Here is a 19,274-nt window from a genome sequence, read left to right as displayed (position 1 = left end):
CCTTTCCCCCTCCCGCCGGAACCCCGTCGTGATGCGGGGAGGAGGCGGGACCAGACCGTCGGCACCTGATTCGATTGAGTGAGGCAGGTTCGCCAAAAGGGCAGGCGGGTTCGATTGCGGGGTTGACGAATGGAGTCGAGATACTGCTACAAATATGAGCTCAGTCGTTGCATCACAGCTTGCTTTCGCAACCCTTGCTTCAACCTCTACCCCTCTCCCACTCATTCTGCTCAACACCATGAAGTTTGCTACATCTCTCGTCGTCTCTGCCCTCGTCGCCGTTGGCGTCGTCTCGGCCGCTCCTGAGCTCCAAAAGCGTTACGATGAGCGACAGGTGAGAGGGCGGCGAAGCGACTCAGTGCTCTGCCGTAGTCGCTGACCATCTTTCCTGTCAATCGCTCGCCGCCAGGTCTACACCTTCGCCAACTCGGGCGCAAAGACCGCTGCCGAAGCCTGCGACAAGTGGCGGTGGGTAGCCTCCCCTTCCAGCACTCATGCACTGAGGCGCGCATCGCTCACTCACCTATTCTCCCTCTCCCTCTCGCCTCGCTAACAGCTGCGCCTGCGTCAACTACGTCCCCAAGGACTCGTCGCTCAGGTTTGGCTATACCCTCTGCCGTCCCGGAGACACGTCTGGCAAGAACATGGACACTGAAGTCCAGGCATACTGCACCTTCGTCAAGGACGGACAGCGCGCTCCTGTCAACGTCAACAAGCACACGGCTGCAAACTCGGGACTCACTCTCGTCCAGTAGACGGGCGATATACCAAGCCTCCGACTCCTTTCGCCTTTGACTTCTTTTTGCAGCGCCGACATTGTATGCTGCGTTCTTGACCCACTCCGTTTGAATTACCACATCATATATCTAACGAGACAAGTGACTCGTACTCGAGAGTGCAGCACCCAATGCATACGACCACGAAGAGTGTGAGCTTTTTAGATTCAAGAAGAGACCATTAGGCTATTGGTCGGATAGGGAGCGAGGCGGACAGGAAGACGAGGGACAATGTGGGGAGGTAGAGCGCAAGGTCCGTCTGCGGTCAATGTAGGGAGACGGGGTGGACATCGAAGAAAGCTATGAGAAGATGCCGAGCAGAGCGGCGGGATCAGCGAACGGTGAGGCAAGCGTCCCTCGAGACAGAGAGAGTCAATCAGAGGCTTACAACAGGCGGATTTCGCGAGGAGAGAGCAATACCTCGTGTAGTCGCCATGTACCTGGCCCCAGTCGCATCTCCCTCCCCTCGTAGTCGAGGAAAGACGTGCCTTAAACAACGACGCACTTGAGAGGCAGGTCTAGAACGAAAAATCGAGGTTCAGCTCGGCCATCAGGCCCGGACGACAGCCGTTGGACTCACTTGCTGTCATACAGCCAGTGCTTGCGACGGAGACGCACTGCTTGCAACTCGGATCAGCGCATGCGGCTTTGATGTGAGTCGTGGCTTGAAAGCTCATGCATGTGCCAGTGGGATTCATGCCCGCTTGACCTTCAACGCCAGTGCAGCTGGCGTTGCAGTGACCAACAGAGCAACAATTGCCAATGAGTGCAGCAGAGGCGAGGTCGATCATGAGGAGACCGGTGACGAGGCCAACAGTCTTGAGATTGTACACGAGGTGCATCGTGGCGGTCTGAGGTCCTCACTTTCAGTTGGTTGCTTGCTTTCAGATTGCGAGAGCCGTGAAAGAAAGGAGTGAGGATGGCAGAGACCTGCGGCTTACTTGACATCTCTCACAGCCACCCAGCAAAGTTGATCTGCCCGTTGACTGGCGCCGCCAATCCGTGTCACGCCCGTCGATTGGCCGGTAGCTTTGGTCGACAGCCCCACGCCCAGTGGAGTGTTGAAGACTGGCCGGATGAGCGTCTCAAGCGGGTCAAGGCGGTGTAGTGCTCGGCCTGCTTCTTGCTATTGCGCCCTTGAGTCAACGTTTCTAGGACTCACCGGAGAATGGCCCCGAGGGCCTAGGCAGTCCATGCACTCGAGCGCCCCCAGCCCACGAGGATATCTCGTACGGTTGGCATAGCCAACGCCGCGCTCCGCTGGGTAGAGACAATGTGAAAACAAAAATCCTCAAGGGTACCATCACCGATGAGCACCTCTGATCTGTGCGCTAGTGCACTTACGATGCTGTATCCACATCTCGAGCGACACAGTAGGAGGCCTGAGTGACAGCAAAGGTGGATGATTGATTCATCATGTGTACGAGGTGCCAGCTTGATCACAGTGACAAAGTCACAAGAAGTGGCGGCGAGAGCACGATTGAAATGACGCACACATAGAGACTGCGAGGAGCTGAGCTTCGACCGTGACGCGTATACTGTCGCCACTGAGAGAGGCATCGTCACCCACGACCCTGCGGCCGACCCATCTACCGTGCCATCAGGCTTAGAAGATGATGCAAGCAATGGACGGCAGGCCTGGCAGAAGGTGAGTATCCGACAATTATATGGTCAGCAAGAGCGACTGCCAAGATCTGCAAACCCATACGCACGAGGAGACAGGCACTGTCCAGGGCCGACATTGACAGCGACACACCCGGCTGCACAGTCCACAGCGGAGCACACTTTCTTGACTGTGAAGCTTGCTTTGAAGCTTGGGCACGATGCCAGGATGGGATTGGACGCCGTACGCGATCCTTCGACCGGCTGACAAGTTCCCCCGCATTGGCTTTGAGGGCAGCAGTTGCCGATGGTCTCGCCGAGGACTGAAGAGGTGACGAGCAGTATGCTCATGATCGACAGCCAGGCCGTCTTGCTGCGCTTGACGATGAAGAGCATGACTTTGTTCAACTATTATGGATATCTCCGATGGTTGTGAGAGCTGTTGATGTGCGAAGAGGAGAGAATCGGGGAGTCGTCCAGACAGGCGCTCTTTTGGGCTACAGTATCCAAGCGCTCACTGTCGATATCGGCCCTCTCGGCCACGGAACAACACTGCCACCACGGCCCGCCGCCCGCCTGATATCGTGATAACGTCGAAATCATGCCGCTTCGCCACTTGCGGCCCGCAGACCTCGGAGACGCGATGCTCCGACGGCCCCTTCCTTTGTGACCTTGTCCTGCCCCTAGACCCTTGTCCTAATCTCCCCAAGTACTCTCGCCACCGTCGTATGCGCAATGCTGAGCTGAGCGATAGCCTGGGCATCAGCCAAGTGCAGAAGGACAAATCCTCGCAACCACAGCAAAGCATCGGCGTTGAAGTGGCTTGACCTTGTGCTATGCACGAAGATAGAAGAGCTTGGTCACAATGCTTCTGGAAGAAAAGATGAGCGAAAGTAAATGGGGCGATGACAGAGAGCTTGCTCTTGCTCTCTTACATGGCGCTGATGTGTAGCGAGGACGTCACACTGCCACGCGCCGAACCTGCCTCGCACCATGGACTGTCAGCACCAGTCTTGCCGAGCTCAGAAAATGACGCAGCCAATACTCGACAACTCTACGTACCAGTCACAGCGCGACATTCCGACTGTCAGCTACGGGAGAAGCGGTGTCCAAAGCGCTCGTACTTACTAGGAGAGATGCACTGATTGGGATTCGTGACGCCATCGAGACATCCATTCGAACAGTCCGCGTGGCTGCATACTTCGGTCATCTTGAATCGAGGCTTGAAGCTCGTGCACAAAGGTAGAGTGATAGGATTGGATCCGGCCCTTTTGCCGCTAACGGATTGGCATCGTCCAGTACAGCCCGACTGCGGGCAGCACATGCCAATGAAATCGGCTTTGATGGGTGTGCAACAGAGAAGCAGGCCAGCCACGGCCGCGAGCCAGAGGGTTTGAACGAGGTGTGTGAGGCAAAGCATGATGTGAGCTGCGGTGTGGGTGGTACAGTAGTCGAGAAGTGCAGTCGAGAAGTGCGTTCGATGGGAGCCGATGTTACTGGCAACAGAACGCACGTGTGAATCAGGTACTCCTAGAGCTTCCTTGACCGTGATAGCTTGTTTCAAGGCCCTTCAATTGTAGCGAATCTTCGTGCTCTCCGCGACCCCGGTCTGGTTATCTTGCTGCGCTTGTGGCATGGAGCGCCGATGGGCGCCTCATGAGCACGAACATCCGGCGGCTGAAAGTTGGGTCACGTTGGGCCACTCGCTGACTGCGCAGAGCTGAAGCAATTTCATTCGAGACCGCATCAGGGGCCCGCGAGACTTTGAGACCTTTGCCCTTCTCAATCTACTCAAACGTCGTCCTCTTGCCCGCCTCCCCACTCGTGTCAATACCAGTCTTTCCCCTCTGCGCATTTGCAAGCGCCGCACCAGGCTTAGCCCTCTTGCCACCCGCAGCACTGCCAGCACCTCCGCCCGCTGCAGCCTTCTCCCTTCTCGCTTGACGCTCCGCCTGAGTCTCCTTGTGACGCACACGAGCCCCCTCTACACCACCGCCCGCCGCTCCACTAGCGGGAGGGCTACCAGCCCCGCCCGGAGCCATGGCGGCAGCCTCCCTTCTAGCAGCCAGCTTCTCCTCACGCTTGAGGCGCTTCCTCGATCCCTTCGAATCCTCACTCGGAGCCAAGTGTTTGCGCTTCTCACCCTTCTTCTGGCGCCACTCGGGGGCGGCACGCTCCTTCTTTGGAGGAGGAGCCATGCCACTCTCGTTGGGGCTCGGCCAGGCGCCACGACCGCCAGCAGAGTTGATGGCCGCGCCCTTCGGTGCGCCTCGACGCACGGCGTCGGCACCTGCAAATTCGAGCTTGAGCTCGCGCCCGTCCAGCCTGTAGTTGCGAGGGTCGACGAGCGAGGCGGTTGCGTGCGCGGGTGTGTGGAAGTCGATGAATGCGAAGCTGCGGCGGCGAAGGGAAGGAAGGGGTCAGCCAATGTGTGGGCGCGCAGGATGTCATTTCTTTGACTTACGCCTGACTCACCCTTTGCACTTGCCTGAGTCCTCGAACGTTCCCATCCTGACCTTACGGATGCCGGCACCTCGCACCTGGTCCTTGTCGCCCTCCTCCTCCTCATCGCTCTCGTCCTCCTCGTCCGAAGAGTCTTCCGAGTCCTCCTCGCTGCTACTGCTGCTACTGCTGCTGCTGCTATCGCTCCCGTCATCGCTGTCGCTGTCGCTGTCGCTGTCCTCAGCCTTTGCCTTCTTGCTGCTGCTCTTCTTGACAACCTTCTTCGCCTTCTTCTTCGGCTTACCGGCTTCGGCCTTCTTCCACGCATCCCTGGCCTTAGCTGATGCCTCGAAGAGGTCACGCAATCCCTCCTCAGTCGAGTTGAAGCTCAAATTGCCCACAAAGAGTGTCGGCCCTGCAGGGTTCCTCTGCGCTCGCAAAATCTTCTGCGCTGTCTTTGTCAGGCCAGTCTTGCCTCCAGCACCATGAGGCTCCATAGCGGAGCCAGCTGCTGCTCCTGCTGCTGCTACTGACGGCGAAGCATTAGTGGTATTGCTCGAAGTGGCAAGGGCGGCGAGGGATGGGTCGAGGGCGGGTCGGCCGGAGAAGTCGGACGAGGACTTGATGAGGAGACGTCGCCCGTCCAGGTGGTCTTCTGAGAGAGCGACGGCTGACTCTACTGCTGAGCGAGAAGGGAGGTCGATGTAGGCGAAACTGGCGGCGGTCGGGCGAAGGGAAGGCACGATATCAGCACACGCTGGCATCGACAGCTCGTTCTCTCTAGTGCTCACCCCTTGTTTTGCTCGAACTTCTTGACTCCACGGGGCATGTGCACGCGGCTGATGCCCTGGATGCCACGCTCTTCAAACCAGCCTTGCAGGCGCTCAATGTTCGTCTGGAAGGAAAGATTCCCAACCCAGACTGCATAGGGTGACCGCTCAGGCAGATCAGGGCGTTGCGGCTTTGCGTGGGAGGACGAGGGCGTTGCGTCTGCGCCGCCGTCAGCGCTGGCAGGAGGGGGAAGGAGGCCCTTCTTCTCGAGCTTCCTGCGCTTGCGCTGCTCCTTGTGGGACAGAGCTTCGACCGGCTCCTCAGCTTCCTCTCCTTCGGTTGCTGGCGTGTCTTCCCCTTGGCCATCTTCTTGCTCGAGGACCCTCTTCTTCTTGTCGACCTTTGCAACCTTTGCCTCTTCGGCCTGCTTCTTCTTTGCCTCCTGCTTCGCCTTTCTGCGTTCCTTGTTTGTCAAGCCATCCTCACCGACAATGCGAGGCTGTACCGACGACTCGTCTGCGATCTCAGAGGATGCCTCGACGATTGACATGACGAAGAAGGGTGATGGTTGGGAGGACAAAATCAGGCCCCTCGGAAACAGGGCAAATTTGAGCGAGCGCTCGTCTCCGTCCGACGGCGGCAGCGGCTCAATCAAACGAACGGACAGGGAGAGCGGCGTCCAACGCCTCCCCGCAACACCACCTCATCAGACCACAACGATGAGCAAGAGGTTATCAAGCGTGGGCTTGGCCGCAGTCGGAAGTCGGACATTTCAGCCGTCGCAGCGTACTCTGGTGAGGCCTCTCACGAAATCGGTATGCTGAGAAGCCTCTGATGTTGACCATTGTCGTCTCCCGCCCGCAGCTGCGCTTCAACTCCACGTCTAGCCCGCCCAACTCCCCGTCAACCTCAGGCAAGCCCTCCACGTCCTCATCCCAATCAGACTTCTTCGAACGCCATCCTCGCCGAAGTGGTCCGCCATCACGCCACAGTCTCTTCTATCGCGAGATTTACCCGCCTTTCCTGCGCTGCATCGCCTACGGGTCAGGTGCGTACTTTGCGCTCCACTTGCTCTGGACCTACCTTGATGGGGAGGAACAGAAGGTCGTCGAGGAGCAACAGAGGGGAGAGATGGAGGACAAGATCAAGGAGCTCAGACAGAAGGCGCAGGGAGCTCTCGCTGGGGTGACGGAAGGTGCGGAGAATGGGAAGAAAGAGGGTAGGAGCTGGTGGAAGGTCTGGTCCAGATAGCCGCAATGACCAAGCCTTGTTTTCAGTCCTATTGGCTGACTGTTTCTCATTCTATTGTACATCATCTCCTTGTCAGTCGCCTCTCTCCAAATTGATATTGTTCCCGAACTTGCCATAGAGGACCACCTTCAACTTCTCCATCCCCTCCTCACACTCATCGACCGTCTTCTTCAATTCCTCAATATCTGTATCCAGTCGCTTCGAATCTCTCTCGAGGAATTCGAGTGCTTGAGGTTGAAGGATGTGGATGAAAGAGTCGCCCATCTTGTAGCTGTGCGAGCGAGGCAGGGGATGAGATGAGATCGGAAGATCTGTAGGCAAAAAGGGCGGGACTCACGGCACCTGCTCCTCCTCATCGACTAGCTCCAGCTCCATCACCACCTCATCGGTCGCCTCCTTCTCCTCCTTTTTGGCTTTCAGCTCGTCTTCAGCCTCGGAGATGCGGCTGTTGAATCGTGAGAAAGCGTTGATGGCTTCCTGATCCGAGGCCGAGACAGCCACATCGTTCGAGTCGGCGTCCTCGTCGAGCTGTGCGGGTGTGGTGGAGACACATATGAGCATGATCTATGTCGCTACAAAGACGTCTCGACGACTCGTCACCTCATCCTCACCATTCGCATGCTGGGCAGAGGTCTGGCAGAGGGAAGGCTGAGGATTGAAAAGTCAGGACGGACGGGAAAGCAAAGTCAATCGATCCGCGCACGGACTCGCGATCTTGGAGCGGCCGGCGAGAAGAAGATGTCACGGCGAAGCGGTCATAGCGACTTGATGACAGCGATGCCACAAGAGAGAGAGATGCTGAACGTGCCATAAAGTGCATGAAGACCAGATGTTCATTTGAGCCTCATCAGGGCAAGCGTTGCAGGCCCATCGGCGTGAAGTAGCGGCACAGAGACAGCTGGAACCCCCTCACCGCCCTCGCTGCCATCCAAATAGCTCAGACTTGCCGGCCGATGAGCAGCTAGCAAGCTGTCATCCATCCATCGACGTCTCATTGCCTCTCGATCCGGCTCATTGCTACCAGCGTCCCCCTTGATGCCCAGCCCCGCGTCACGTGTCACCCTGTCCGACCTCGCCCGTCCGCTCCGTCCGCCTTCAACTCAACTCGTCTCGTCGGCGACGCTTGGCCGTGTCTGGCTCTCGAGTCGACTTGGCGAGAGCGTGGCCGTGGGTTGAGTGAGTGTGGGCCGTGGCTCACCGAATCTTGAGATCTTCCTACATTACCTTTACCACCTTCCCCGCACCACCATCATAATCCTAGAAGGCAAAGGACTTAGCGAGCCTGACATTGCAACCTCCCACTCGCACCGCTACCCTCCATCACCAGCTAGCTTCTGAGCTGCCTCTGCTCTTGCTTTGCAAAATCGGCTCGACCCCTCTTTGGCTGTTTCGATCCTCCGCTTCTTACGGACCACCTAGATTCCCACCCTTCCCGTCACCACATCATCACAATGACCGCCTCACCAGTAGTCAACGTGAGTTGCCCACGACTTGCCCCTTGCAAAACCTTTTGATTCGGCTTTGCTCACCATACCCCTTCCTTCCCCGCATCTGCAGGTCGTCCGCTACTCTGCCCTCCTTGGCGGCATCGGCTACGGCATCGTCCGCCGTCGTTCGTTGCAAGCGCGCGAGGACAAGCGTTTCGAGGCCGCAGAGTGGAAGCGACAGGAGGACTTGATCAACAGGGCAAAGGAGGCGTACAAGGAGAGTCTGAGGGTCAAGGTCGCTGCCAAGGAGAGCGGAGGTGAGTAACCGCGCGGAGATCTAGAGAGCGTTGGGATCGAGGAGAGATAGATGGGGCAGTAGGAGGGCCAGTGCAAAGGAAAGGACAGCTTCTCCGAGAAGCAGCCGCTGCCGTGAGAAGATGAGCAATGGCCGTCGCTCGTCAATTGATTGAACGAGCGGCAGACTACCTCTCATCTTCTCAGGCTCATGAGAGCTGCAGATCAGATGAGCGCCGAGCTGGGCCAGGAGGCGAGCGACATTCAGCCGCTTTTTTGAGATGGTCATGGAACGGAGGCAGGGTGATTCTGTGCTGGGAGGATGAGACCGCGAGAGATGCTCTTGCGCAGTGGCTCCCCCTTCACAAAAGATCAGGGAAGCACCAGCTCGTTGGCTCCATCCTGCCGTATACACCGTCTTTCATTCAGTCAGAAGCTCGAGCTGACCACACTGCATCAATTCTTCGTCCGTCTCTCACAGTCGTCTCAGACCCGGACAGCCCGAACTTTGACCTGGAGAAGTTCCTCGGCTCGCTGGACAAGTAGAGGGAGTGTGACACGAAGAAGGGAGGAGCGGGGGGATACAGCGAGCAATGCGGGTGATGTAGAGGCAGTAGCATGGCCTATGGGGCTGGGAGCCTTGCATCACGACTGTTGGCGCAGGATTCAATATAGCCCAATCACAGCAGCAACGGACAGTCCACTGGCATGGCCCTGCGGCGAAAACGGGATTTGACGAAATCTGAAGAGGGGCAGACAGTGGACTGCGACTCGGTACGCACGATGAGCGCTCCCTGAGCAGGTTGATCTATGGATGTTGAAGGGTATTTGTGACCTTGCGACGCTGCTTGACAACCTCTACGCACCTCTGCCCTCCCGTTCTTTCACCAACTACATCTGCACCCATTTCCCCCACTGGGCCGCTGGCCCCGCTCATCTAGCCCTCCTAACCGCCTTCGTCCTCCTAGCCCTCCTCTGCCCATCCCCTGTACGAAGCCTGCCTGACCCTCCTTCTCCAGCGCCATTATCGGACGACGGGCTCCCTTCGAAGTGAACCTTCTCCCACAGCTGACGGTTGCGCCTTATGAGCATTTGCAGAGAGAAGAGGGCGAGAAGGACGAGGATCATCTAGGAGCGCGGCGTATACAGGGATGGGTCAGCGTCGAGTGATGAGCGTCTTCAGGGGGGGGGGGCAAGGTGCACTCACAACGAACTCGAGGTAGTCGCGCGTCTCGTTGCGTACGACTTTACCGCACGCTTCCCAGCCTATGAGATCGACGTCGCTTGGAAGCTGTGGAAGATTGTTCTGCTGCTGCCCCGGTGGTGCTCTGAGACCGGAGGCTGCCGAGATTACCTGTATTCCTTCGGCCCCGCCGGGGTCCCTCATCATCTTTGTGAAGTCATCTTGTTCCTCACGCCTGCTCAAGCCGGTCCCGCTCGTACCACCTCCCACTGCGCTCACCCCATCGTATACAGCCCGACAAGCCACCATTCTGCGATTTCCGTATGGCCTACAGAAAGGATGCCCTCTAGTCTGAGGAGGGCATGGCTCGCACTCACTCAGGGCTCTGCAAGTGAAAGCGCGAGTCCGAGAGAGGTCGTACTGGTTCGGATCGATCATCGAGGAATTTTCTGAGCTACCGCTGCTGCTGCTGCCTTCGCCGGGAGACGTCGAGGGCGACCATGATGAAGAGCCATGCGAGCTGGACTCGCCGCCGCCCAGCTTAGCCTTCTCCAATCCCTCGACCGGGTACCCGCCCGCCTTGCTCCACACCTGTGAGCCTAGAGCGCTTAGCTCTGCTGGTGTGGCAGGACGATTGCGCTCTGGCACGCCGCCGATGGGACCTCCGCCGATCCATGATGATGAGGAGCCGGGCTGAAGGGTGTCCTCGGTGGGTGGACGCCAGCCAGGAGACGTCCATGGGGGACGACGGGCGACGAGGAGGGAAGACGAGGACGACGACGCAACCTCGTCTAGGGAGTCGAGATGTTGCTCAGCGCTCATGCTGGCCGGCGGCGAGGTGGGTAGCGAGGGTGTGTATTCAAGGCTCGAGGTTGTGTGAGGTTAGATTGATGGTGAGGGAGCAAAAGAGAACAGCCGATCGCCATCGCGGCCGGTTGGATCAACTTTCTCGCCGAAGGGCGGAACACGGGCCCACTCATGGACACGCGAGGTCGAGGTCAAAGCATCTCGTTTCATGCACGCTCTCCACTCTCATTCTCATGCTCTCCCTTCAGCATGTTTTCTATTATGTACGAGCGAGACCTGCTCCACCTATGACATCGTCATCATCACACTCGTACCGCGCCCCGAGCCCTGTCCAGACGGTAAGGTGCCCGCGCTGCGCAGCCTTACGAAGTGACCTTGTGCAGCGACTCTGCCAAGTGGCGCACGTTGTGGTCAGTGATACCCGCAACAGAGATACGACCATCCTTCGTCAGGTAGATGTGGTGCTTCGTGGAGAGCTCATGCACCTGCTCGGGCGTGATACCCAGGAAGGCAAACATGCCGATTTGGTTGGTGATATGGTCCCTGCGAGCAATGATAAGGCAGGAGAGGTGATGAGCAGTCAGAATTCCACGTGAGAAGAGGTTCGAGCGCATGCTCACCAGTTGTTCTTGTTGCCGAGCTCCTTGACGAGCAAGTTCTTGAGCGTCGACCTCATCCCGTTGATGCGGTCTGCCATCCCCTTGACCTCACCCAACCACTGCTGGTAGAGCTGTGCGTCGTTGAGGATCGTGCCCGCAATACGAGCGCCGTGCACGGGCGGATTCGAGTACATGGGACGAACGACGATCTTGACTTGGGAGTCGACACGGCTCTGCTCCTCGGGCGAGCCGGTGACGAGGGAGAAGCAGCCCACTCGCTCACCGTAGAGGCCCATGTTCTTGGCGAACGACTGGCTGAGCGCAACCTGGTGTCCCTCGGCCACAAAGTGACGCAGCGCAAATGCGTCGCGGTCAACGTCACCCGAGGCGAAGCCCTGGTAAGCCATGTCAAAGAAGGGGAAGTGGCCCTTTGCCTTGACTACCTCTGAGATCTCCTTCCACTGCTCCTGCGTAGGGTCAACACCCGTCGGGTTGTGCGCGCAGGCGTGGAGGAGGACAATGGACTTCTCGGGAGCGTTCTGTGGGCGAGCAGGGCAATCACGTTAGCTCATGAGAGAAGAAAGAGAGATCATCGTAGCTCCTGGTCGCTTCGCCGCACCTTGAGGTCCTCAATGAGTCCCTTGAAGTCGAGACCGACAGTCTCCTTGTCATAGTAGCGGTACTGCTTGACCTCGAGCCCAGAGTCCTTGAATGTGGGCGTGTGGTTTCCCCACGATGGAGTGGGCAGGTAGATGGTCTTGGAGTGAGGGTAGTGACGAGCGAGGAAGGCTCCACCGATCCTCAGAGCTCCAGTGCCCGAAATAGATTGCGTGGCGGCAACGCGACCCTCCTTGATGGGCTTCGAGTCCTTGCCGTATGCAAGGACGACGGCGTTCTTGACAAAGTCGGGGAAGCCAGTGATGGGCAGGTACTCCTTGTCATACTTTTGGGCAAGGACTTGCTCCTCGGCCTACGCAACATCATGCGAGAGGATGTCGAGTCAGTATATGCGCTCCAAGTTGCCGACTCTCCACACTCATCTCCCACCTTTCGGACCGAAGGCAGCACGTAAGGCTTGCCATTCTCATCACGGTAAGCGCCCACGCCGAGGTTGATCTTCCTGGAGTCTGTGTCCTTCTTGAAGGCCTCGGTGACACCCAGGATCGGATCAGGGGGACCTCCCTGGACATGAGCCCAGGTGCTCTGCGGCGCAGCTCGTGCGACTGCGTAGAGGCGCGGAGCTGCGACGGTGGCGGAGGCAGTAGCTCTCCTTGATGCGGCGACACGCAGTGATTGGACGGCGGTGCGAGAGAGCATGATGGGTGTAGGAAGATACTGATGAGAAGGGAAGAAGGATCGAAGCCTGCTCTGCTCTGGCAGCAGCTGTGGCTCTACATATTCTTGCTGCGTGCTCCCTCGTCGTCGCAATCCGGCATCGGCCACTCGCCTCTCCCGCCCAGATCACCGAAGCCAACTCGCGTGGCTGCCCGCCTGCCCGCCCGCCCGCCCGACGCAGCGAGCGCTTGAGGTTGAGGTTGGTTGAAACCAAAATTCAAGACGAGCCAATCTCCTTTCCGTCCCATCATCGCCTTCCACCGCCAACACATTGCATGAGGTTGCCCCTCGCTCTTGCACCTTTACTACGCTCGACGACACCCCGAGCATCTCCAATCTCTCGTCATCTCTACTGCTCCCACTTCACCACCGCCTCCCAGCTGGCCATGAGCGTCGTCCAGCAGTCACCGCCCTCTGGCGAGTCTCCGTTCAAGAGGCAGAGGCTTGACGATGATGAGAGCAAAGCGGGCAGTGAGCAGCAGCATCAGGCGCAGGCCTCATCTTCTGCTTTGCCGGCTGCCGCAGGTCCATCTGCCTCCGTAGCAGCCCCACCTCTCCCCAATGGCCCTCGCCTAGGCAAGCCCCTCCCACCGGAGCTGGTCTCGTCGTACGACCCCTCCAACTTCCCCTCGGAGCTCCCCAAATCTACTTCGCTCCTCAACTATCGTCACGGCCTTTTTCTCGCCCCCATGGTCCGCATCGGTGCACTCCCCACGCGCCTCCTCTCCCTCGAGTATGGCGCAGACCTAGTCTGGGGCCCCGAGATCATCGACCGTGCCCTCATGGGCTCGGAGCGCATTGTGGATCCGCAAACCCAGGCAGTCCACTTCATGAAGGACGGCAAATCTGTCTTCTCTACTCATCCCGTCGAGCGACCCTACGTCATCTTTCAGCTGGGCTGCGCCACCCCCGCTTGGGCGTATGAGGCAGTCAAGCTTGTAACGCAAAACGATGATGTAGCAGGCGTAGATCTGAACTGCGGCTGTCCCAAGAACTTCTCCACCACAGGCGGAATGGGTGCTGGTCTTCTGCCCCGCCCAGACCTGCTCTGCGATATCCTCCGCGCAATGCGTCGCGCTGCCCCGCCGCATGTCGCCGTCACCTGCAAGCTTCGCCTTCTCCCCACCGAGGAAGCCACAAAAGCCCTCATTCGCCAAATCTGTCGTACGGGCGCAGTAGATGCCATTACGATTCATTGCCGCACCAAGGAGATGCGACCACGAGAGCCTGCCCTGCTCAATCGCATATCTGAAGTGGTGGATACGGTATGCGAGGAGACGGGAGGGAAGATGCCCGTATGCCACAATGGCGACTCGTGGTCGTGGAAGGAGGCGCAGCAGATTATGAAGGATGGAAAGGTCACTTCGTCCATGCTTGCACGAGGGCCGGAGAAGAACCCCTCTTGCTTCAGGGAGGGGGACATGGCTTGCGTCGTGGACGAGATTGTGCCCAAGTGGCTCAAGTACGCGGTCATGCTTGACAATCAGTCGGGCAATACAAAGTACTGCCTCAATACGCTCGACTGGAATAGCAGCAGTGGAGGGAGGCGCGGTACTGATGGAGCTTTGACGCGTCAAGAGATTTTGAAGGTCAAGGAGGGGGTGGCGAGGGCAAAGACCAATGAGGAGATGTGTGCGGTAGACAGGTACAAGGGCAGGATTGACGTGGGGAGGTGTAAGACTGACTGGAAGGAGTATGTCATGGGCGATCTGGAGAAGGCATTGGCGCAGAGACAGGAGAGGAGGGCGAGCGCACAAGCGAATGAAGGAGAGGCGGCGGTAGAGGTAAGTGTGAACGGAGAGGTGGCGGGGGCTGCTGCGGAAGGAGTCGTGCCAGGCAAGGCAGAGGAGAACGCGGCGGATGAGGCGAAGAAGGGAGGCGAGGACCCCGCCGTCGAGCAGCCTGCGCAATAGAAGCCGGTGCGCATTCAATGTCACATAACTCATATCCAGATGCATTTGCAAAGTTGCGATGCGCGCGCATGAAGAGCTTGTCCTATCACGGCTACCCCCTCTGCATCTCCCTCCTCTGCACCCTCGGATCACCGCGATCCGCCCTAGCCTGCAGCTTAGCCTGCCTCTTGCTCAAGCCTGGCTCAGCCGCAGCTGCATTGCCCTTGTTCTGAGCCGTCGATGCTTGCTTGGGTCCCTTGCCTCCTCGCAGCGAGGCGAAGAGACCGGCGAGCGGGTCAGAGCCCTTGAAGATGAAGGGCACTAGAACCTTGCTGTACGCCAGGAAAATGCCGTACAAGGGGATCTACGATGGCGAGGTGGGGTGAGCAGTGTGAGCCATACGAGTTCGACTTAGGCAAGTTCGACTTAGGCCTGTCACCTCGCATACTCACCACGGCATACAACCACCACAACCGCCTCCACACAAGCGCAGTCCCTACATGTACGAACCACGTAACGAAGACGACATCCCACAGCAACGCCGTGAGTCCTTCGGCATTCAAATCCTCCCCTTTGCTGGCCATATCCCTCATCAGCAGACCGATGGCGAGCGCCACCCCCTCCGAGAGAACGTACTTGGCCACATCCCACTTATAGGCGCCGCTGTGCCTGTACCGGGCTGAGGCGAGGATGGGAGTGTAGGAGAGGATGTGAATCAGGTTGCTGAGCAAGAAGCCACGGAGTAGGAGGGTGAGAGAGGCCGCATTTTGCGAGGAGATCTTCTTCGAAGCTCCTTTGGCCATTGTTGCGGTGAGGAGAGATGAGATGGACGGTGTGGGGAGGTGAAGAAGGAAGATGCTCCCAGGTCGCGTGGACCAGACGCATCCAGTCGAAGTCGGAGAGGCGGACTGGCGGTGCCTTGTCTTCCGAGGTCAAAGTCGCCGATTCTTCCGTCGTGCCGCCTTCTGTAGCTTGGCATCATCCCTATTCCCTCCTCTCAGCTTCATTGTGTCCTCGCTGGTCGAGGCGATCATGGCCAGCGATGTCTCATCCTCACCCTCAGCCATTGTCGACTTCCTGGCAGGAACAGCAGGAGGAGCGGCGTCGGTCCTTGTTGGCCAGCCATTCGATACCATCAAGACGCGCCTCCAAGCGCAGCATGCTCGTCCGACGACGACGGCTGCAGCGGTGACGTCTCCCTCTGTCACCACGCCGCTGATCTCCTCAGCACCCACTTACCGCTCGGCAATGGACGCATACCGCATCATTGTGCGAGACGAGCGTTTCTTTGGCCTCTTCAAGGGGGTGGCCTCCCCCATGCTGGGAGTAGCAGCAATGAATGCTTGCATCTTTGGGTCTTACGGGCTCGCTCTACGTACACTACAGTCAAGCTCAGCCCCTGCAACCTCTTCACCATCAGCATCATCTCCTTTGCTCTTGTCCCACGTTTTCCTTGCAGGCGCCGCCTCCGGCCTCGCCTCAGCACTGATCACCAGCCCAGTCGAGCTAGTCAAGATTCGGGAGCAGCTCGATTACTCCGGCCAAGGAGCCAAGCCTCACCCTTTACGCGTCGCAAAAGCTCTGTGGACCTCAGGAGGCCTACGAGCCCTATATCGCGGCCTGGGAGCTACCTGCCTGCGCGACGTCGGATACGGCCCGTACTTCCTCTGCTATGAGGTCTTCAACCGACTGCTCCTTTCAACGCACGATGCCACGCCCCTTCCTGGTGGTGAGGCACCGCAGCTGTCCAATGTCGAGCTGGCCTTCTCTGGTGCCCTAGCGGGTGTGGTGGCGTGGGTTTCGACTTTCCCTATTGATTGCATCAAGACGCGCGTGCAGGCTACGGATCATCGTACGGGGGTGGTTGCGGCTGCAAGAAGCATCTGGAGGGAGGGAGGATGGAGGGCATTCTGGCATGGCGTAGGCCCGACGGTGCTGAGGGCTATCCCCGTCAATGCGACGCTGTTCGTCGTGTATGAGGCGACCAAGGGAAGCTTGGCAAAGTGGGGATGGTGAGAAGGCGAACGAGAAGTGGATATATACCAGCATAGAGACGGCAGAGGTCATGGAAACCCCGCTGAAAGGCACGCAGCGATACACGGGGCAATCATCAAGAGCCAATCGAAACGATACAATGGGCCGACATCCCCCAGGACTTATCGCCCATTCACCAGCTTCCCGCCCTTGATGCCCCTCTTACTTGGTCTCCAAAAGCCAAGGAAAGTCTGCACGATCCACGCCAGAACCAAGCAGTTGACGCCAATCAACAGCTTGATGGCCAAAACCACCGTATGTCCGCCGGGGATGACCTGGCCGGGGATGACCTGAGGCTCGTAGAAGTCCTCCTGGCGATGCACGTAGAAGAGGCCGTCCGCGCCCTTGTGCAGGGAGAGGACGACGAGGATGCGGGCTGTGGGCGTGTAGAGCGAGAAAGGGAACAAATTTGGGCGAAGCGTCTGAGCAGCATCGACGTAGGCTTTGTTCTTGCGTTGGTCGAAGGCTGAGCAAGTGAGGAGGGCGGAATGTCAGCGATTCGCATAGAGCTAGAATAGAACGCATTCTTGTCCCCCGCCCGATTGATGCTCACCGACACTGTCGATCCTGATGCTAGAATTGCTCATAATCCTCAACCAGTAATAGATGGGCAACACCCCATTATCACGGCTTTGCGGGCCCGAAGCGACGGCACAGAGCATATGGTCGAAGGATGCATCTGGGCTGAAGTAGCGCTGCAGGGCTGCTCGTTGATCGTCAGGCGTGGGGGCTTCGACGAGGGCTTTGACGACGCCAGGGATCTCGTCGGCTGGGGATTGCATCGTGCTGTGTGACAGCGGGCGGTGAGGAAAGGGAGGGTCGAAGAATGAGAGGATAGGGCTAGAGGAAGGAGTGATGGAAAGGTGGACACCGTGCGGTCGCCTGCATCTCAGTCGAGACGCCTCCACTCGGGCTGCTCGTCGTGGGAATGGGCAGCAAGTCGCCGCCCGCCTTGTCGCCTCTGCGACGTGCCAGATTGAGCGTATTGCGAGCTCACTGACATCAAGGCCCAAACAAACCTCGATAGCACATCGGAACGCAGCGGTCAACTGACCTTTGAGAAAAGGACCCACCATGATCGCATGAGCGACTGTCTGATCTTGTCTGACTACCAGTGTTGAGACGAGGCTGCTTCTCATTCATTGTCGTCGCTGCAGGATTCGGCTGAGACGCATGAGGGTCTCTGTCCGATTCCCGCGTGGCGTTTCCGGGGCTGGCGAGGCCCGCTGCGTCGACGGCGCCCGCTCACTTGCCCACTCGTCCCTAAGCACCATTACAAGCGCTCATCATCTTGTCCATATCCACCTTGACTACTAATTAGACTGGAGGCTGGCGGAGCATTGTTGTACCGCTTCTCTCAACCTTTCCCTCCCATCCCTCCTTCCCTCAAATCTTGACGCTTCCCCGCGTACCGCCACCCCCGCAATCTCAGGGGCTCACCCACATCGATGGCAACGTCGTCCGACAGAGGCCAAGCTGCAGGGCTGCAGGGCGACATAGCCTCCTCAACGCTACATGGCCGTCACGGCAGTGTCAGCAGTAGCAGTGGGGCCAGTGGCGTCTCTGCGACGACGAATCCTTTCCCAACCAAAGCCCCCTCTCCACCTCCAGGCCCGCACTTCCTAGACGACAACGGCTCATCTTACTCGTCCCATACGCTGCGGACTATTCGCAAGGCAAACAACGACGGCGGAAGCATCAGTGGCTCCTCTGCAGGCTCCAATGACCCAGAAAATCCATCCGTCGTGCACGTCAATCCGGGCTCCTCCAGCAACGACGCCGAGATGCAAGCAGCCCAGTCAAAGGCAACCTCCGTCGAGCGAAGACGCATCGTCGTAAGGGCATTTGCGCAGCTGGCCATCCTCTTTGTCGTCTGCGCTGTCATCATGGGCGGTACTTTGTATTTTGCTCTGCCGGATATTGAGGATGAGGACAAGCCCGCATTCAAGATCCCAAAGAATTTCGATCAGCTCAAGGCGCTCAACTCTGTCCTGCAGAGGTACAAAGACGAGAATTTCGGGAGGGTCATGCTCTGCTGTGAGATTCGAGTGTTTCCGCTCAAAACAGCCTGCTTTCAGCGAGCTAACTTCCGTCTCTCCCCGTGCCTCGCCGTCAGGGATCATGGTCTACATGTTCCTCCAAGCCTTCTCAATCCCTGGATCAATGTACATGTCCATCCTCGCCGGCGCAATGTGGGGTGTCCCCCTCGCCCTACCCGTCGTATGCGCCTCTGTGGCGACGGGAGCCACCATCTGCTACCTCATTTCCAAATTTCTGGGCGAGGTGCTGCACGCTATCCCGTCTTGGAAGAGGAGGGTCGACAGTTGGAAAGAGGTGCTGGACAGGCAGAGGGACGTGAGTTCGCACTCTAGCAAGGAACCGTTCAGAAATCGAGTTGACCGTCTCCCTGCCCTCCTCCCGCACCAGGACATGCTCTCGTACCTGATCGTCATCCGCATGATGCCCGTTCCTCCGCACAACATCGTCAACATCCTTGCGCCACACCTGGGCATCGGCATCCCTTTGTTTTGGTTCTCCACCTTCTGTGGAATCTTTGCCGTTTCAGTCATCCACGTCACCATCGGCGAGAAGCTGGACCAGATGGCCTCGCCTGCGGACTTCAATCTGTTCACCTGGCGCAATGCGCTCTTGCTAGGGGGAGTCTGTGTGGCCGTGCTTGTGCCTGTAGTGCTGAGAAAGAGGAGTGGGGCAGCAAGGAATCCGCTAGAAGAGGGGGAGGCGCCACAAGTCGGAAGCGTGCGACTGGAAGGCGACGAAGGGCAGGCTGGCCGCCGATCCACGCTGTTGGGAAGGTCAGGAGAAGACTCGGACGATGACGATGAGCTTCCGCCAGTGAGGAT

The 19,274-nt window shown here is 58.4% G+C and overlaps 12 protein-coding genes across 12 annotated transcripts; 6 read left to right on the top strand and 6 right to left on the bottom strand.

Annotated features, from left to right (window-relative positions):
- Positions 1–191: 191 nt before the first annotated feature.
- BDZ90DRAFT_229745 (hypothetical protein) lies at positions 192–861 on the top strand. The gene is made up of 3 exons (XM_025505196.1): positions 192–334; positions 410–468; positions 557–861. The coding sequence occupies exons 1-3, from the start codon at positions 239–241 to the stop codon at positions 753–755; spliced, it is 354 nt and encodes a 117-aa protein (XP_025365359.1). The 5' UTR covers positions 192–238; the 3' UTR covers positions 756–861.
- A 3,193-nt stretch (positions 862–4,054) lies between these two features.
- Positions 4,055–6,176, bottom strand: BDZ90DRAFT_277180 (hypothetical protein). Its single transcript, XM_025508984.1, has 3 exons — positions 5,612–6,176; positions 4,854–5,534; positions 4,055–4,772 (listed from the first exon to the last, which is right to left on the bottom strand). Exons 1-3 carry the CDS (start codon positions 6,139–6,141, stop codon positions 4,166–4,168), a joined length of 1,818 nt encoding a protein of 605 aa, XP_025365358.1. The 5' UTR covers positions 6,142–6,176; the 3' UTR covers positions 4,055–4,165.
- Positions 6,177–6,310: 134 nt separating this feature from the next.
- BDZ90DRAFT_257807 (hypothetical protein) lies at positions 6,311–6,842 on the top strand (the record flags this gene model as incomplete). The annotated part of the gene is made up of 2 exons (XM_025508002.1): positions 6,311–6,385; positions 6,456–6,842. 2 exons carry the CDS (start codon positions 6,311–6,313, stop codon positions 6,840–6,842), a joined length of 462 nt encoding a protein of 153 aa, XP_025365357.1.
- Positions 6,456–7,504, bottom strand: BDZ90DRAFT_277179 (Prefoldin, subunit 4). Its single transcript, XM_025508983.1, has 3 exons — positions 7,454–7,504; positions 7,180–7,370; positions 6,456–7,113 (listed from the first exon to the last, which is right to left on the bottom strand). Exons 1-3 carry the CDS (start codon positions 7,460–7,462, stop codon positions 6,915–6,917), a joined length of 399 nt encoding a protein of 132 aa, XP_025365356.1. The 5' UTR covers positions 7,463–7,504; the 3' UTR covers positions 6,456–6,914.
- Positions 7,505–8,046: 542 nt separating this feature from the next.
- BDZ90DRAFT_229741 (hypothetical protein) lies at positions 8,047–9,222 on the top strand. The gene is made up of 3 exons (XM_025505195.1): positions 8,047–8,317; positions 8,400–8,586; positions 9,045–9,222. Exons 1-3 carry the CDS (start codon positions 8,294–8,296, stop codon positions 9,107–9,109), a joined length of 276 nt encoding a protein of 91 aa, XP_025365355.1. The 5' UTR covers positions 8,047–8,293; the 3' UTR covers positions 9,110–9,222.
- BDZ90DRAFT_277177 (hypothetical protein) lies at positions 9,139–10,644 on the bottom strand. The gene is made up of 2 exons (XM_025508982.1): positions 9,771–10,644; positions 9,139–9,691 (listed from the first exon to the last, which is right to left on the bottom strand). Exons 1-2 carry the CDS (start codon positions 10,566–10,568, stop codon positions 9,497–9,499), a joined length of 993 nt encoding a protein of 330 aa, XP_025365354.1. The 5' UTR covers positions 10,569–10,644; the 3' UTR covers positions 9,139–9,496.
- A 277-nt stretch (positions 10,645–10,921) lies between these two features.
- BDZ90DRAFT_236070 (hypothetical protein) lies at positions 10,922–12,538 on the bottom strand (the record flags this gene model as incomplete). Its single annotated transcript, XM_025507285.1, has 4 exons — positions 12,200–12,538; positions 11,772–12,122; positions 11,174–11,691; positions 10,922–11,096 (listed from the first exon to the last, which is right to left on the bottom strand). Coding segments are annotated over exons 1-4 (1,314 nt in total), but the record flags the coding sequence as incomplete, so codon positions are not given.
- Positions 12,539–12,728: 190 nt separating this feature from the next.
- Positions 12,729–14,474, top strand: BDZ90DRAFT_229739 (FMN-linked oxidoreductase). The gene has a single exon (XM_025505194.1). It carries the CDS (start codon positions 12,763–12,765, stop codon positions 14,398–14,400), a length of 1,638 nt encoding a protein of 545 aa, XP_025365352.1. The 5' UTR covers positions 12,729–12,762; the 3' UTR covers positions 14,401–14,474.
- A 17-nt stretch (positions 14,475–14,491) lies between these two features.
- Positions 14,492–15,182, bottom strand: BDZ90DRAFT_277174 (hypothetical protein; the record flags this gene model as incomplete). Its single annotated transcript, XM_025508981.1, has 2 exons — positions 14,492–14,743; positions 14,832–15,182. The coding sequence occupies 2 exons, from the start codon at positions 15,180–15,182 to the stop codon at positions 14,492–14,494; spliced, it is 603 nt and encodes a 200-aa protein (XP_025365351.1).
- A 141-nt stretch (positions 15,183–15,323) lies between these two features.
- On the top strand, positions 15,324–16,879 carry BDZ90DRAFT_229738 (mitochondrial carrier). Its single transcript, XM_025505193.1, has one exon. It carries the CDS (start codon positions 15,412–15,414, stop codon positions 16,393–16,395), a length of 984 nt encoding a protein of 327 aa, XP_025365350.1. The 5' UTR covers positions 15,324–15,411; the 3' UTR covers positions 16,396–16,879.
- On the bottom strand, positions 16,536–17,195 carry BDZ90DRAFT_257799 (hypothetical protein; the record flags this gene model as incomplete). Its single annotated transcript, XM_025508001.1, has 2 exons — positions 16,536–16,879; positions 16,967–17,195. 2 exons carry the CDS (start codon positions 17,193–17,195, stop codon positions 16,536–16,538), a joined length of 573 nt encoding a protein of 190 aa, XP_025365349.1.
- A 1,002-nt stretch (positions 17,196–18,197) lies between these two features.
- On the top strand, positions 18,198–19,125 carry BDZ90DRAFT_216408 (hypothetical protein; the record flags this gene model as incomplete). The annotated part of the gene is made up of 3 exons (XM_025504268.1): positions 18,198–18,450; positions 18,530–18,768; positions 18,841–19,125. Coding segments are annotated over 3 exons (777 nt in total), but the record flags the coding sequence as incomplete, so codon positions are not given.
- Positions 19,126–19,274: the final 149 nt, after the last annotated feature.

The sequence above is a fragment of the Jaminaea rosea genome, assembly GCF_003144245.1.
Source record: "Jaminaea rosea strain MCA 5214 unplaced genomic scaffold BDZ90scaffold_1, whole genome shotgun sequence".
Lineage (NCBI taxonomy): Eukaryota > Fungi > Basidiomycota > Exobasidiomycetes > Microstromatales > Jaminaea > Jaminaea rosea.
This window is presented reverse-complemented; position numbering and strand designations above follow the sequence as displayed.